The following is a 15,102-nucleotide window of genomic DNA, read 5'->3' as shown; positions in this document are numbered from 1 at the left end:
TGGTGCTACTGCTACTCTAAAGTCTAGACTTAACATGACTCGTTATACAGAGTCATGTGGTTATGACTACAAATATGTAGTTATACTGTGAGCTAATTACGTCCTTCTGGCATTAGGTAGAACTAGTGGTGAGCAGGAATTGCTGGAATGCTGCATTTGGAACATGCACACAAGTTACACAATTGATACTGCCGTCGCCCGGGTTCTCGTGTTCGAGACTCGGCAGGGTTCCTAGCGGGAAGGTTGTTTTCTTGCAAAGAGACGTGTCTGGGAGGGCGCCAGGCTAACGCGGTGGTTAGCCACGAGGTGGGTCGTGAGGTCCGAAGGCCCCTGCGTGGCCCACTAGGAACGGCGGCGGTGGTCGTGATGGTAGGGGTCCCTAATGCCTGCTGTACCACTGGCCCTACACAGCATAGGATGCTGATCCCTAACTGGATTGGGGAGGTTTGCAAATAACGTACACGGTTTTGAACAATCGTTTACACGTCGCGCACGGAATGTGCAGAGTGGAAATTTAATTACGTAGTAGTTACACTTGCAATTACATTCACACGATTTCCCTACATAAAGTGCACTGTCATTATACACTGGGCGCTCTGACGCGCCATCACTAAAGTTACGTCCTCACGCCAGTCGAGGTTGAGGGAGAGAGTTTGATTGGAGTCGGCCAATCCCGTAATTTGTGAACGGTGACACGCGGGCCCACCTCTGTGTGGACCGCGGCTCACTATTAAAATAAGTAAAGTCTTCGATTAGATGTAGCCAGTGCCTGTGCCCTCGGCAGTTAATTGAAAGTTTGGTATGGCGGGAGTCGGCCCGTGCCGTATGTTGCACTGCCCCATGTAATGCGTTGTGCGGGGCGTGTTATGTTTACGTGGCTGGGATAGGCCCTACACAGGAAAAGGACCGGGCGCACACGGGGAGTAATTAAAAAAGGTTTTGAAGTTTGACTATAGTTACCAGAAGGAAGTTCATTGAAGACAAAGGATGATGTCTCCCCGTGGGACGTGCGTCCGTCCCAGTCCGCGAGTCGCGCTGTACTGGCGTCTGGCCCTGGCGTGAGGGGAGGGGTGAGCATCCCGTCTTGCCAGAGTTTCTAAAGTTCCGTTATTCGTAAAAAATTATATTAATAACAAAATGTAAGTGGCTCTAAATTCACACAATAAAACTTAATAATTAACTCTCTCTCTCTCTCTATATATATATATATATATATATATATATATATATATATATATGTTTTAGAAATGACATGTAACAAGTTTGTAAAAAATAAGTTTGAATTATCAGTCACACTGGAGACTGTTCGTCGCTTGATGACTGCTCCAGTGGCGAATGATAAATGCTAATTTGGGGCGGTTTTAATTAAGGCACATATTACACTATTGAAATCAGGCTGAAGGCCGCAAGGGGAGCACTCACAGCTGTTTTATTAAAAAACTACACGTGAGTGATCCGGGCACTCCTACGTCGCACTTGTGTTGCATGGTGTTGTTAATTTAAAGTGGTGTATTCTTTAAAGTGTATTGAATTTACAGTGTACGTGACTTGGTTTGTCTTGCCGATTAAGTTAAGGGCGTTGATTATACCTATGTTCCGCAGCGCTCGCCTGACTCGGGTGGGCCATGGCTAGGGGCGCGTACCGTTAGTGGGGTCGGATACTGGCGGTTGCAGGTCGGGCTTTAGGGTGGCCTTCGGCCGGACGACATCAATACAACATTCGTAAAACACTACACCTTTAACACCGCATGGTGACCATCCCCCATTGGTTAAACCCGCGTAACAAATACAAATACCCTTAAATGCGTACTAGCATGAATACAAAATAATGACTTAACATGTTGGGATATCAACATAGTCTATTACATGAGGTCTGGGCCGCGACTTATACTCAGACTAAAATCGCAAAAATGATGTAGCAAATTGAAACAATCCTTGCGTGCGCACACATTATTAAGTTGCATGGCTGGTGAGTTCAAGCCAGCTGTGAAGGGCTAGCTGTAGAACCGATGTAAAAGGATTTTGAAAAAGTTATACAATGGATGAAACTTGGTTAGTGCTGAAACAAAGGTTGAAGGGCTCAGCAGTGCGGATGCGACTGGTCCTGACTCGAGATTATGGCAAACTGCCCGAGGCCGCGGCCTCCACGCGCTACCCCGGCTCGCTTCTCGCGAAAATGGTTCGTATGCATAGAAAAACTGCATGCCATGTTTTCAGTCGAGTCGTGCTAATCCAGAAAGTAGTTATATTACAGAATGTGTAATTAATATTCTGTAAACATTGTCTATCATTCCTTAGTTACATAAGTTAAATGAATAAATCTGTGTCGATTACCACTCGGGCGACAATCGACTTGTTTGTGGTGCTCTGCATTGCACTAATAGTGTGTTCTGGTCGCACAGGTTCAGGTGCGATGTCGATGCACCATAGTGGTCTGTGTGGAAGGAAGGAGCGCCAATGGGTGTTGTCAGTTTTCTACATTTATTCATGCAACGTTTAATACACTTATGTTAAACGGTAGCGTTTCACTATGTTTTTTAAATCACACAGTGGTATGGATTGCAATGGGTAGTGTTATTTCGAAATCTACCTAATAATAATATTAATATAAGTGATTAGAATATAATTAATCTAATTTTTTTTTAAAATAATGCTTATCGATGAGCTTCGCTTTCTTAAAAGATTTTGTAATGTGTATAACTAAGACTGCTGCTTTTTCACTTCCAGTAAGGACCTGTTTGCATACTAATTTTTATTTTGTCATATTGTTTTAAATAAATATTTGCATTTAAATATGCACAGATCCTGAACATTTTTGCTGTAGACATTGTCACTGCTACAATCAATAACACACTTACACCCATGCCCTTAAGATACTGCAAATTTGGAAGTAAAATTGGTTCTAAATTGCAGGAGACATAAAACAATGATTAATACTTTTTTGTTCAGTTATTGAATTTTTAAAATAAATCTTAAATATAAGTTGATTCGAGATAAATTAAATTTCTGTCTTAATTTTCTTTAAATCATAAACAATCTCAGTAACACACTCACAAACACACACACACATTCATATAATTCAAAATCTGTAGCAGTGAAAGCACTATCCCTTAGTTTTTTTTATTAAAAATAGTTTTTGTTTGTAGCTTGTTGTTTCTTGACACTAAAATTTCATTTTCAAAATAACGAATAAGTTTTCTGTGAGAGGGGTCCTGGGTTAGAGTCCCGGGTAAGGCATAGGCGTAAAATATTTATTGTATGATAATATTCTTGAGATAAATATGATAATTAAACTTATAAATAAACTTTGATTGTCTGCTAATGTAATGATTGCATTTTTAATAGTTTGTTAAGTGTAAATAAATTGATACCTTCAAGATATTTTACCAATATTTTGGGAAGCTATCCAAAATTTCAAGCAACGTGTATTTAGTTATCTATGGTATTATGGCAACCATTCATTCATAAATGGTAGGAAGTGGTGTTTTATATTTTTGAGGTTTATGTACAATATTTCTCTAGTTTATGTCACAAGCAAAAATTATGTGAACGTTTTATAAAAGCTATTTACTACCCTGTCGATAAGTCTTTGAGTACACACTTTGTAGTTGTTTCGACAGAAGTTGATGACGATTTTTGGGTGATAGTAAATGGTATCTAGTCAAATGTCAAATATTTATGCAGTTTGGGCATCGTGCTTAGATTTATTTGAAAAATTTGTCAGTGCTGTGTCGCGATCGATTGCGTGTAGACGTGACTGTTTTTTACTCGTGTGAAGTGGAACAGTAAACCATTTGTGATGGTCTGGGATACTGGCAGGGTTCTTTCAGCATGTGACCCCAATCTTCTGGGTTGTACATTTAACAAGTTCCTGAAATAGTGTCGTGTGTTCGTCTTACAAGAAAGTGATATCCAGTAATGTTTACGTTTTAATTTTTGTCCATTATAAACGTCGACGAGTTTGTAATGTGTCGTATCTAGAGAGCTGAGCGATCGTCAAATTTGCTGTCACCAAAGGTCTTACAAGGAATCTGCGTTCGGCGCTGTTAAAAATTAACAAGGTTGTTGATCATTATGATTGTCTCATATTTTAATTTCTTCTCCACGGATCTTTCTCGGGATTTGTCCGTAGTGTGACAATAAAATGTCTGGTTCCGAAAACAACCGATACATAGTTCAAGTTTTCGTAGGTGCTTTATCCCAACACTATGAAGCACTTTCAGTGGAAGCCAGCAAGCAGACAACGTCAGAAGAGATTGTCTCCTGTATTGTGGAACGACTGTCTCTGTCTGATGGATCTGGTGGAGGTTATGAGTTGGCTGAAGTCATTGGCGATTCAGTGGGACAAGAATGCAAGGAACGTCGACTCGGATCATCGGAGAGTCCTGTTGCGCTCATGCTGCTGTGGCCCAAAACTCTTCATTCACAACAGGAGTTTTACAGGTAGGCCCATTTTTCCCCCGTTAGTTACCTGAACACTCGGCAGTTGCTTTAGTGCACCTGAGGAATTGTACAGGGAATGGATGCCATATAAGGTCGTGGCACTCTGAAACCAATGGTACGCAGATTTGGTTTATAATTTGACTTAGCTTCTATCACGTGGCTTCAGATCTGTATCAAATTGGGAGAGCAGAAGCTTGCAGAAGGATTGGTTTTCTTTTTTTGCCTGCGGTAAAAGTTCTTTATCACGTATCCAAGTTTATCCCTTGATCCTGTTGACATTAGCCTGGTTACATTGATCCTGTGTATTAATTTAGTATTATGATAGATCCTTATCAAACAAAAACTTGACTATTATAATACAAACAAATTTTGTCAGGTCTTGTGATATTTTTTTCCGTATTAAATTTAACGATCATAATGCATTGTTACATCACAAGTTTTATTATGTCCAGGATCTTTTGACGTACTAAATTAAAACAGCAAGTCTCATGTACCACAGGATCAATGTCATCAGGATAAAGGGATAAGCTTGGATATTCACAGAACCCTCTATTTGCAGTTATGAACCATGTACATAAAACAATCAAATGCCCAACAGATGTATGTGCAGGCACAGTGACAAACAAGAAGTTATCATTTATTAATAAGAAACTATTTTTTTATCATGCTGTTTAATTAAAACACTTGAGTTCAAATGAAAAATAACATAATAAAATATTCTGCAAAAATGTACAGTAATAACCAATAACCACCTATTTACAAAATATATACAATAATGGCCACCTATGATATGGCAGCATAAGAAGTCTCATTGGCAGCACATTAGCAGTTTCGTTATATCATGGGTAACAGAACATATCTGCATATTAGTCATTGTTCCAAGGGCTTTAATGTGACTTTTGCTATCTAAGAATAGTTTAATAGAGTACAAAAAGATGTTCAAGGTAATTGTCTGAAATCATTAATTTAAGAAAATTTTCTGTTTTAGAAATCTTGTAGAGAAGTGGCTGCTGTGAAACAAAGAAAGGATTAACTACGGTCAAACGCTTTTTACTTATTCCGTATCACGTATCCAAGTTCATCCTTTGATTCTAATAGTATTATACTCTATACATTGATCTTGTGGTACATGCAGTTTTTATGTAGTACATGAAAAGATCCTGGACATAGCAAAAACTAAGAAATAACTATGAATTATGATCATAAGTTGAATAAGAAAGAAAAAAATTCCACAAGACCTGACAAATTGGTTTATGATTTTTTAGTTTTTGTTATATCCAGGATCTTTCAAGGTACTAAATTAAAACAGAAAGTATCATGTACCGGTACTACAGGATAAATGTATACAGGATTATGCCATCAGGATCAAGGGATGAACTTAAATATGTCATAGGTACGGAACTTTTACTCCGTCCACATTATTTACACTATTTTAAATTTAGCTAACCAACCCAACAGTTAAAATTGTTTTTTTGCAGGATTTTAGATGTAGATAACCTAACCAACAGTCCAAACTATTTTTTACGGGGATTTAAATGTACCTAACCTAACAAAAAGTTTACGTAGGTACATGATTTTACAATATTCTAGATGGAGCTTGTAACATAGCTGACACCCTTTTCTCTCCTGTTTTAAAATTATGTAACTAAACATTCATATTTTTCTTTACATTTACAACTCTGTTATTGGTATGTTATTGCTGGTAATAGTTTTCTAATTGGTCAAGGTTGAGAACTTATAATCCAAACTTAAATGTTATATTGGTAACTAGTGGCCCGCCCCAGCTTCGCACGGATGCAATTTACTCATGTGGCATCATGTAGATTTAATAAGTAAGGGTAATTGTTCGTATCATGTATCCAAGTTCATCCCTTGATCCTGATGGCATAATCCTGTTTACATTGATCTTGTGGTAAATGATGCTCGCTGCTTTAATTTAGTACGTCAAAAGATATTGGCATGATTACTTTTTTACATCAGGTGATGTACTATTGCAGGTAATATGTTGGGAGCATCTCCATACTGCTAAAATACATCCCTGTCAAGGGTTGATGCTTAGGCTTGGATACACAGTAGGAACTCACATATTTTAAAAATATTTATTTACCTTCCACTGCATCACAAAATTTAATTCCAAAATAAACTCATTCTTTTATATGGAAAATCATAGGATAGGCAATGCAATGGCGACGACCACGTAAATGCACAGGTTTTGTAATGTAAACTATAAACTGTAATTTCTCAGAACCCGGTAGAAGTGTATAAATGCTGCTTTCGGGGTATGTACTGAAAAGCACAATTTTCGGAATTTTATTATTTTATTTATGGAAAAGCTGCAATGTTAGAATATTAAAATTTTTTTGTTGGTTAGGTTAACAGGGGTATGATTGTAACTTTTTGTAGCATGCATTATTTTGGATTTCCCTGCAGTTTTAGTATTTCTGTGTTGTAATCATCCTACAAACTTCTGTTGTATATCTGACATGCTCGGCTAGCGTCAAGGTGAACTTCCATTTGTCTCACGTTTCTTGGAATTGATTTGTTGCGAATTCCAGTCAATAGTCATGTAGTCAAGAAATGTGCGCCATAAAATAAGGTACTTCTATTACCATACAAGATCATGTCTGTTCTGATTGGTTTGTTAGGCCAGGCGACTACCTATCATTTTATGGGAGGTTTTTGCACATTACAACCAGCCTGTCGTTAGATACTGCCCTGACCGGTTGTGTCTTGCGGCGACTCGCAAAATAAGTGAAGTAATTTTCGTGGGGAACGAACTTACAGCTTGCTGGTCTGGGTCAAGCCACAACAAAACCATTTAGATCGTTTTGATTAGAAATTCGTTTGACCGCAATCGTCAGCACACATAACATCTGGTGACTGCGAATCGTTTCGCTCTGGTTTTAAGTGCTATGATATAGCCAGGGACAATTTCAGTTTGTTTATATCTTCAGTATGAAATTGTTCAGGTAGCAAATTCTCACAGGGTGAGTTAAATAAAAGTGTGCATATGTGCTGCTGTTATTTGGATTGTACGAGGGTATTTTGACATGTGTTGGGGCAACAGAAGAATATATTTCACGGGGCATGTACCAAACTATTTTATTTAATTGATAAATAGTCAAAAACCCATAAGATAGAACTAATTCAGAAATTCAGCAAAAGTTTTCATTACCTATTTTCAGTAATTAAATTTGAAAGTATGTTACAAATTGTTATAGATTCAGATGGCCTGACCGTGTCAACCTGGAATGTAAAACACTAACCAAATCTAATACACCATTAAAATGGTAAAGCATCAAGAAACTAGTTCAAATACCTCAATGCAGTTTTGAAGGACTATCAAGGTTGATTAAAGGAACTTAAAAATACCTCGCAAAATATTTTTTTTACAGACCAGTTGCTCTTGTAACTTGTAATTTGATATGGTGGTCGGGTGATAGTCTTTCTGGTGATGAAATCGGTCAGGTGATTAAGTCGGTCGGGTGATAAAGTCCAAAAAAAATTTGCAAAAAAAAATTCTAAAATCACTGTAACAACTTAAGTAGGGACACAGCAATTTTAATTATTAGGAGGCACTGGGTTGAGTGATTAGAACACTCGCCTCCCACCAAAAAGCAATCCAGGTTCGATTTCTGGCGGGATCAAACCCAGATTTTTCGCAAGTGGGAAACGTGGTGGACGTTGCCGTGGCTTGTGGGTTTTCTCTGAATACTCCTGTTCATTCTGTTGCTGCTCCATAACCTCACCTGGCGTTCTTCAGGCTGGCCGCAACGACAGGTCTGTCCCTTGGGTAGGGCAGCCGGCTAGGTACTATATGTGTGTCAGCTCCAGTCCATCCATTTAGACCCTGCCTCAGATGGGAAACTACATGTCAATTTTAAATTTTAATTATTTTAACTTTAATTTTTTTAATTTTGACGTGTAAATATCTTATCTCTCAGTATACAGCATTTGGTGGGAGTAATTTAGTGAAAATGGAACGGAAGTCGATGAATGGAAATGTGACACAAAGATGGCGGACCTACGTGTAGATACTCAAACCCATATATAGTCACTTTTGTAAACATTAGGGTACATACCAATGAAACTGTGTTAGTGAAACTACTCTGGAATATATTTGGTAAACTAAAGTAGTCAAAGTATAGAGTGATCTGATGTAAGAAAATTTTTTATTTTCATTACAATGATTATAATACATATTCTCCTTGCAATATGTAAATGGGCTCGGTAGCATCGCGGTAAAGTGCGCACTTGATAACCTTAAAGAACGTGGTTCAAGTCTCGTCACTGGAATTTTTTTTAAAACTTTTTTAAACAACCTTATATTAATATTATATAATAATCATGTTGAACCAGCTCAAAAAGGTTAAGGTTTGTTTTTAGTAATTATTCACAGATTGATTTCAGTGATTTAAGCAAAAACGAATATATACAAACATATACTTACTGTTATAATATAGGTTTTAAAATGTTTCAGGTTAATATTTAGTAATACCTACCATAGAAGTATAATTTATAACGTGTGTGAAAACTTTTAAATGTATTATCTGTTTAGTGAAGTTTAACAAGATGAACAGTATTTTAATAAAATTGATGAGAACACATGAATTTTCTTGTTACCAAGGTAGAGGTTTACGCATTACTGGCGAATACCAAACGACTCCCTCTAATTTGTTTTGAGGTTTGAAACTTCACTATTTTCTATTGATTTCAAAACCTTTGGCAACTAACAAACACTACAGAATACAGTAGTGATAAAATACACATTGGTGTTAGGTTTTAAATATTTTAACATTGTTTTGATTTTACTCTATTTTAAATGTGGCCATCTCAACATAACAAAACCTTTCATTTTAGATATGATTACCTATACCTACTAGAACCTAACTTTCGCTGGAAAAATTTCCCTTTGAGGAAAAATCATACAAAAACCTTACACCTATTAAGATGGCAAAGTGCAAAAAAAAAATACACAAAACATTTTTTCTGGTAATCACTATGAATATTTACCACTGCTCTTGTTTTCTTTAATGTTTGTCAAAAAAAAGTTTGACACAAAACACTCAGGTGAAATATTTAAGTAATTGTGTTACATTATATAAATTCATCATTCAGAAACAAAAATAAAATTATTTTTAAAAGCTTGACTTACACACGAAAAAGTGGAAAGTTGTTTCCTGCCAGCACGCTCGTGATTTAAGGCAATGGAAATTATTTTTTCATTTGATTTACCTGCAGAGTGGTTGCGTAGACTTTCCTTATTGGACTTATAGCAGCCCTGAGAATCATAGAGCCAAAATGTTACGGTATAAAAGTTTAAATATAAGTTAATAGGTACTTAAGAAAATTTTGCAAAAATTAACAAATAATATAATCAAATTAGTAAATATAGTAGAAATGATTTTTATTGAGGTATCATGTTGCACGAATGTACTTTTTAGTATCATGATTTTGGACATGTGCTTATGGTGTAGTAGAAATGATTTTCATATAAGATATCATGTTGCACGAATGTACTTTTTAGTATCATGATTTTGGACATGTGCTCATGGTGTAGTAGAAATGATTTTCATATAAGATATCATGTTGCAAGAATGTACTTTTTGGAATCATGAACTTGGACATGTGCTCATGGTGTAGTAGAAATTAATTTCATATAAGATATCATGTTGCACGAATGTACTTTTTAGAATCATGAACTTGGACATGTGCTCATGGTGTAGTAGAAATTAATTTCATATAAGATATCATGTTGCACGAATGTACTTTTTAGAATCATGATTTTGGACATGTGCTCATGGTGTAGTAGAAAGGATTTTCATATAAGATATCATGTTGCACGAATGTACTTTGTAGAATCATGATTTTGGACATGTGCTCATGGTGTAGTAGAAAGGATTTTCATATAAGATATCATGTTGCACGAATGTACTTTTTAGAATCATGATTTTGGACATGTGCTCATGGTTTAGTAGAAAGGATTTTCATATAAGATATCATGTTGCAAGAATGTACTTTTTGGAATCATGAACTTGGACATGTACTCATGGTGTAGTAGAAATTAATTTCATATAAGATATCATGTTGCACGAATGTACTTTTTAGAATCATGATTTTGGACATGTGCTCATGGGGGTGTAAATATTATGCTTCACGACCAACAAAACATCGGAAAAATAAAGGTTTTCAGGGACTGTGGCCGGTGAGAGATGCCGGAACGCACTGTGCAGGTTCTACCTGCGGGAGAAGCTGAACGACTGCCTGTGGACGGACAGCTTCACCATGGACCCGCAGCTGATCCGGGACTACTTCTACCGCTTCCTGTACCAGCCCAAGGACCGGGAGTACCCGGATCTCTGCCAGCTGCCGGACCTCAACGAGCACACGCTGCTGGAGAACCTCCGGGCCCGCTTCACCGCGGGACACATCTACACCTACGTGGGCTCCATCCTCATCGCCGTCAACCCCTTCAAGGTGCGGCCGCCGTCTCTCGCTGGTGCAGCTAGTGTGGCACTGCCCCTGAGCTCAAGGCTTTAGGAGTCCGCCCCGCCAGCGCGACGCTCGCTGGTGCAGCTAATGTGGTATTGCCCCTGACGTCAAGGCTTTAGGAGTCCGCCCCGCCAGCGCGACACTCGCTGGTGCAGCTAATGTGGTATTGCCCCTAAGCTCAAGGCTTTAGAATCACGCGCGTTGCTCAATCCAACTAGGGGCGTTAATGGTTATCCTAAAATTTTATGCCATATAATTGGGGATAAAGACGTAATGATTTTACATGTACCAATCTTATCCTCTTAACATTCTCCAAAAAAATTACAGTTTAAAACAAAAAAAAACATAATGGAAAATATAGACATACCATTCTCACCTCGACATTTTCTTAAATGTCAACGCTTGAAAAGGATTACTAGGATATCTCGAGCAGTTTTTGAATTGTGTGGGTTTCTTTTGAAGTTTTTTTGCACGCTAGTTGTGCCCAAGTGGGCACAGCCCTTGGAGGCAAGAGGTTCTCAGTTTTCCTCTAATGTCAGGAATTGTGATGGAATTTTGATATTGCAATCTGTTTACAATGAGTATTAACTAGGAGTGAAGATAAAGTAGTGAGCTTTATTCACAACATTGTAGACAGTGTATTTCTTCCCAGCTAAGAAAAGTATTAATTCTGTAAAACTTTGATTAACTTACACTTATTTAACTGTCAATTTCTTGTTATCCATCATAGTGTAAAAAAAAAAGTATCAACGAACAGACATCCTTGAAATTGCCCAGTATTACTTTTACACCCTTCGATACAGAACATTTCTGTGAAAGCTTGAACCTCGAACACACAGAAGGAAATTACAGATTATTTTAAAGTAACTTTTTATGTATAGTAGAAGTACATATGTATTTGCAGTACCTATACTTAGAATACATTTTTGTACATTACTAGTCTGATTTGTATTGAAGTTTATATTGATTGTTTTGTAAAGTTAAATACAGTGTGTATATATTATTTACTTTAAAAATATTTTATTTTAATTTTCGATCCCAAGCCGACAGAGAAATCACGTTACTGTAGTTATGCATTAATGAAGATTTCTGTCATCCGTTTATTCCTTTATCCATCACAGCCCTGGTCCGGATGGTGAGGGATGATTAAAGTTACTAAAACTTATATAATATGACGTACATTATATATTTATATAATCTTATATATGACACATATTATAAAATGTTATAAAATAAAATGTTTCCCAAGTGTCTACAAAAATATGGATTGCATCATTAGTAATCCTTAAACTGCCTTTTGAAATATTTGCTAGCTATCAAGTTGTTCCTCCTGGGAACGAGGGCGTAGGTGGTTCTGGCAGTGACAGCCTGTGAGCAGGTCCGGTGCGTTGCGGGTGCAGCAGTGTTTGCGTGTGGTCTGCAGTTCCACCCCATCTACAACCCGAAGTACGTGAAGCTGTACCAGAACCGGCGGCTGGGGCCCGAGCTGCCGCCGCACATCTTCGCGGTGGCGGACGCCGCCTACCACTGCATGCTGAAGGGGCGGCGCAACCAGTGCGTGGTGATCAGCGGGGAGAGCGGCAGCGGCAAGACGGAGAGCACCAACTTCCTGCTGCACCACCTCACCGCGCTCTCGCAGAAGGGCAGCCACGGCAGCGGGGTGGAGCAGACCATCCTGAGCGCGGGGCCCGTCCTCGAGGTGAGCGGTGCTGGCGAGGTCGCAAACTTGAACGCCGGCTGCACGCACAATGAATTGTCACGTTCCGCCTGAGCCGAGCGTGCAAGAACCAACGGCCAACCACCGCGCGAGAAAATCTTCTATAATATCAAACAGGTTAAGGCGGGCTTTTTAACAGCAGCCATTTAAAAAAATTTGATATAACGTCATCACGTAAAATTATTGTCCTTAAACCGAGACTTTACGTACAACCCCCCCCCCCCTTTTTTTTTTTAAATGTTTTTAATTTACAACAAACCGATTGCAAATCAGTAAATGATTAGTTTATTCATAAACTCTAAGGGTTTTGCAATAAATGCTCAAATTGTGTGTAAATTCTATTAATACTAGCAATTTTTTCTTTAGCATTTGAAGTTGCAGCTTTGTAATATTTTATTTAGTTGATATAATGTTGGGAAATGAAAGAAAACCATATAAATGTTATTTAGTCTTCTTTCCTTGTAGTATAACTCACGCAGTACGTATCAAATTCACACATATTTCACAAAAATTTCTTTTACTGAATGAGACACTGGGCAGCTAACACACCAGTCACTTTTGTCACGCCATATTGTCTTCTTTGTCTTCACAAAATTCAACAACGTGCAATACGTAATAAAACTTGTGTTTCTCATGTTTAAAAGTAATAATTAAAAGGTTTTTTAAAGTTGAAACTAAATAAAATACTTAATGTCCTAAATATAATTGAAATAAAATAACTTTAAAATTTTAATTTATTTTTACAAGGTTTGATTTAGTTTTGTGCTACTAGATAAACAGACTCATTGCTACCTAGTGTGTCCATCTCTTGATCTCACTCTTATCTGGACATGTAATAAAAAATTCTATAGTTTAGCTGCTCTGGCTGAAGAAGGTGAATTAATTAACTAAATAATACTTTATTTTCCTGTTGCACATTGTGATTCTAAATTGCATGCATGTTTTTAAATGTAAATTTTTGTATTTTGGATGTTTTTTTTATAAATATACATTTCACTAAATTTACATAGCCCAACACTTTGGTGTCTGATGATGTAGTTCCATAGCCATCATCTGGATAGCACTACAATAAAATATTTTACATTACTATACCATAATAATAATAGTTTATACTATTTCTCACACATTTTATTGTATTTAATTTTAATCTTTTATTTTGTACAAATATTTCAAGAATTAATTTTTTCTCTCTTTTTTTCTTTTCTTTTTCTGATATTAGTTCAAATTAAACCTATATTGCTCAGTGTGCAATTATTTCTCTCCCCTTCCCTGTGAAAATTGGGGCATAAGCAATTATGAAATAATGATTCATGATTCATGCTTTATTATCTATGGTTAGTGTTTTAAATGGATTAGCTGTTGACTGATCATGCTAATATTTTAATTATTATTTCTGAGTACACATTTTATTGTATTTTGTTTTTACAGATTATATGAAATTATAAACATGTGAGTTTCTATGATATTGCATGGAATACATGGAGCGTCACATATTTTTTTTCCGACAAATTAGAATTTGCAAATGCCATGAGTAGGATTTATACTGCCTTTGAAATAGATGAGTTTTAATGAATCATTTTCTACTTTATAGGCTTTTGGTAATGCAAAAACAGCACACAACAACAATTCCAGCCGGTTTGGAAAATTCATTCAAGTGAATTACAAGGAAAATGGAATGGTTCATGGGTGAGTACTTAGTTTGTTCGTATGTGCAGTTGTTAATTAAGAGTACTATAATCTTAGTGTAATTTTAGGAGTTTTGTTTAAAATCTGTTATTAATATACTTTCGCTAAATGTATATACATACATAATTTGTATGAGACTAGTGGTTTCTTTGTAGTTTGTATTGCTTAAATGTGTTGAATAATGTGCTTAATTTGTAACCATGTTTATGACATTCTTTATTTTTCTCTCTCTCCTATCCATTATTATTTTATTCATTGTCTCAGTTATTGTTTTATGTTCTGCAGCACATATTTTTGCTGCTTACAGAAATAATGCATATTAAGTAGGCCCTTACATGTTGTAGTTAAGCTATTGTTACTCCTTTGTTCTATATAGTACTATCACAGAAAATATTCCATGTATGTCAAGAAATACTTTCACTCAAACATGTAAGGTAAGTGACATGATTTGCATTAAAGTTTGTTCTGCATTATATGGTTAGGTCATGCCTGCTGATTTCACTGATTTTGTCTGTTTTTATGGATATAAGGCCCACAAATGTATTCCCGATTTTACTAAATTATCACTGATTTTTAGATGGAATTTTTAATTCTTGAGTTAACTGAAGTAGAGGCTCTGATCCGGTTATTTTTCCGGTGTGCCTTTTGCGTTTCAGATGTTTCAGCAGCTCTACTGGCTGACAGTTGCAGCACATTTCTGGTTGATCTTTCAATGTTCGGTTTTTGCGTAGCATTTAAAATATTTTTCAACATTTAATGTTTAT

The 15,102-nt window shown here is 36.8% G+C and overlaps 1 protein-coding gene across 4 annotated transcripts in view; it reads left to right on the top strand.

Annotated features, from left to right (window-relative positions):
* The first annotated feature begins 3,433 nt into the window (after positions 1–3,433).
* LOC134542227 (unconventional myosin-IXAa-like) overlaps positions 3,434–15,102 on the top strand; it is a 79,559-nt gene continuing 67,890 nt past the window's right edge. For 2 of the 4 annotated variants that reach the window (XM_063386315.1, XM_063386312.1), the window contains exons 1-4: positions 3,434–4,443; positions 10,677–10,920; positions 12,359–12,634; positions 14,244–14,338. In XM_063386315.1, coding sequence (XP_063242385.1) covers positions 4,145–4,443; positions 10,677–10,920; positions 12,359–12,634; positions 14,244–14,338 — 914 coding nt within the window. In that variant the 5' untranslated portion in view covers positions 3,434–4,144. The remainder of the gene's footprint in view (positions 4,444–10,676; positions 10,921–12,358; positions 12,635–14,243; positions 14,339–15,102) is intronic. The other 2 variants (XM_063386314.1, XM_063386313.1) reach the window with 1 other exon arrangement.

Source organism: Bacillus rossius (assembly GCF_032445375.1).
Source record: "Bacillus rossius redtenbacheri isolate Brsri chromosome 4 unlocalized genomic scaffold, Brsri_v3 Brsri_v3_scf4_2, whole genome shotgun sequence".
NCBI lineage: Eukaryota > Metazoa > Arthropoda > Insecta > Phasmatodea > Bacillidae > Bacillus > Bacillus rossius.
The sequence above is the reverse complement of the archived record's forward strand: the minus strand, read 5'-3'. Positions and strand labels throughout refer to the sequence as shown.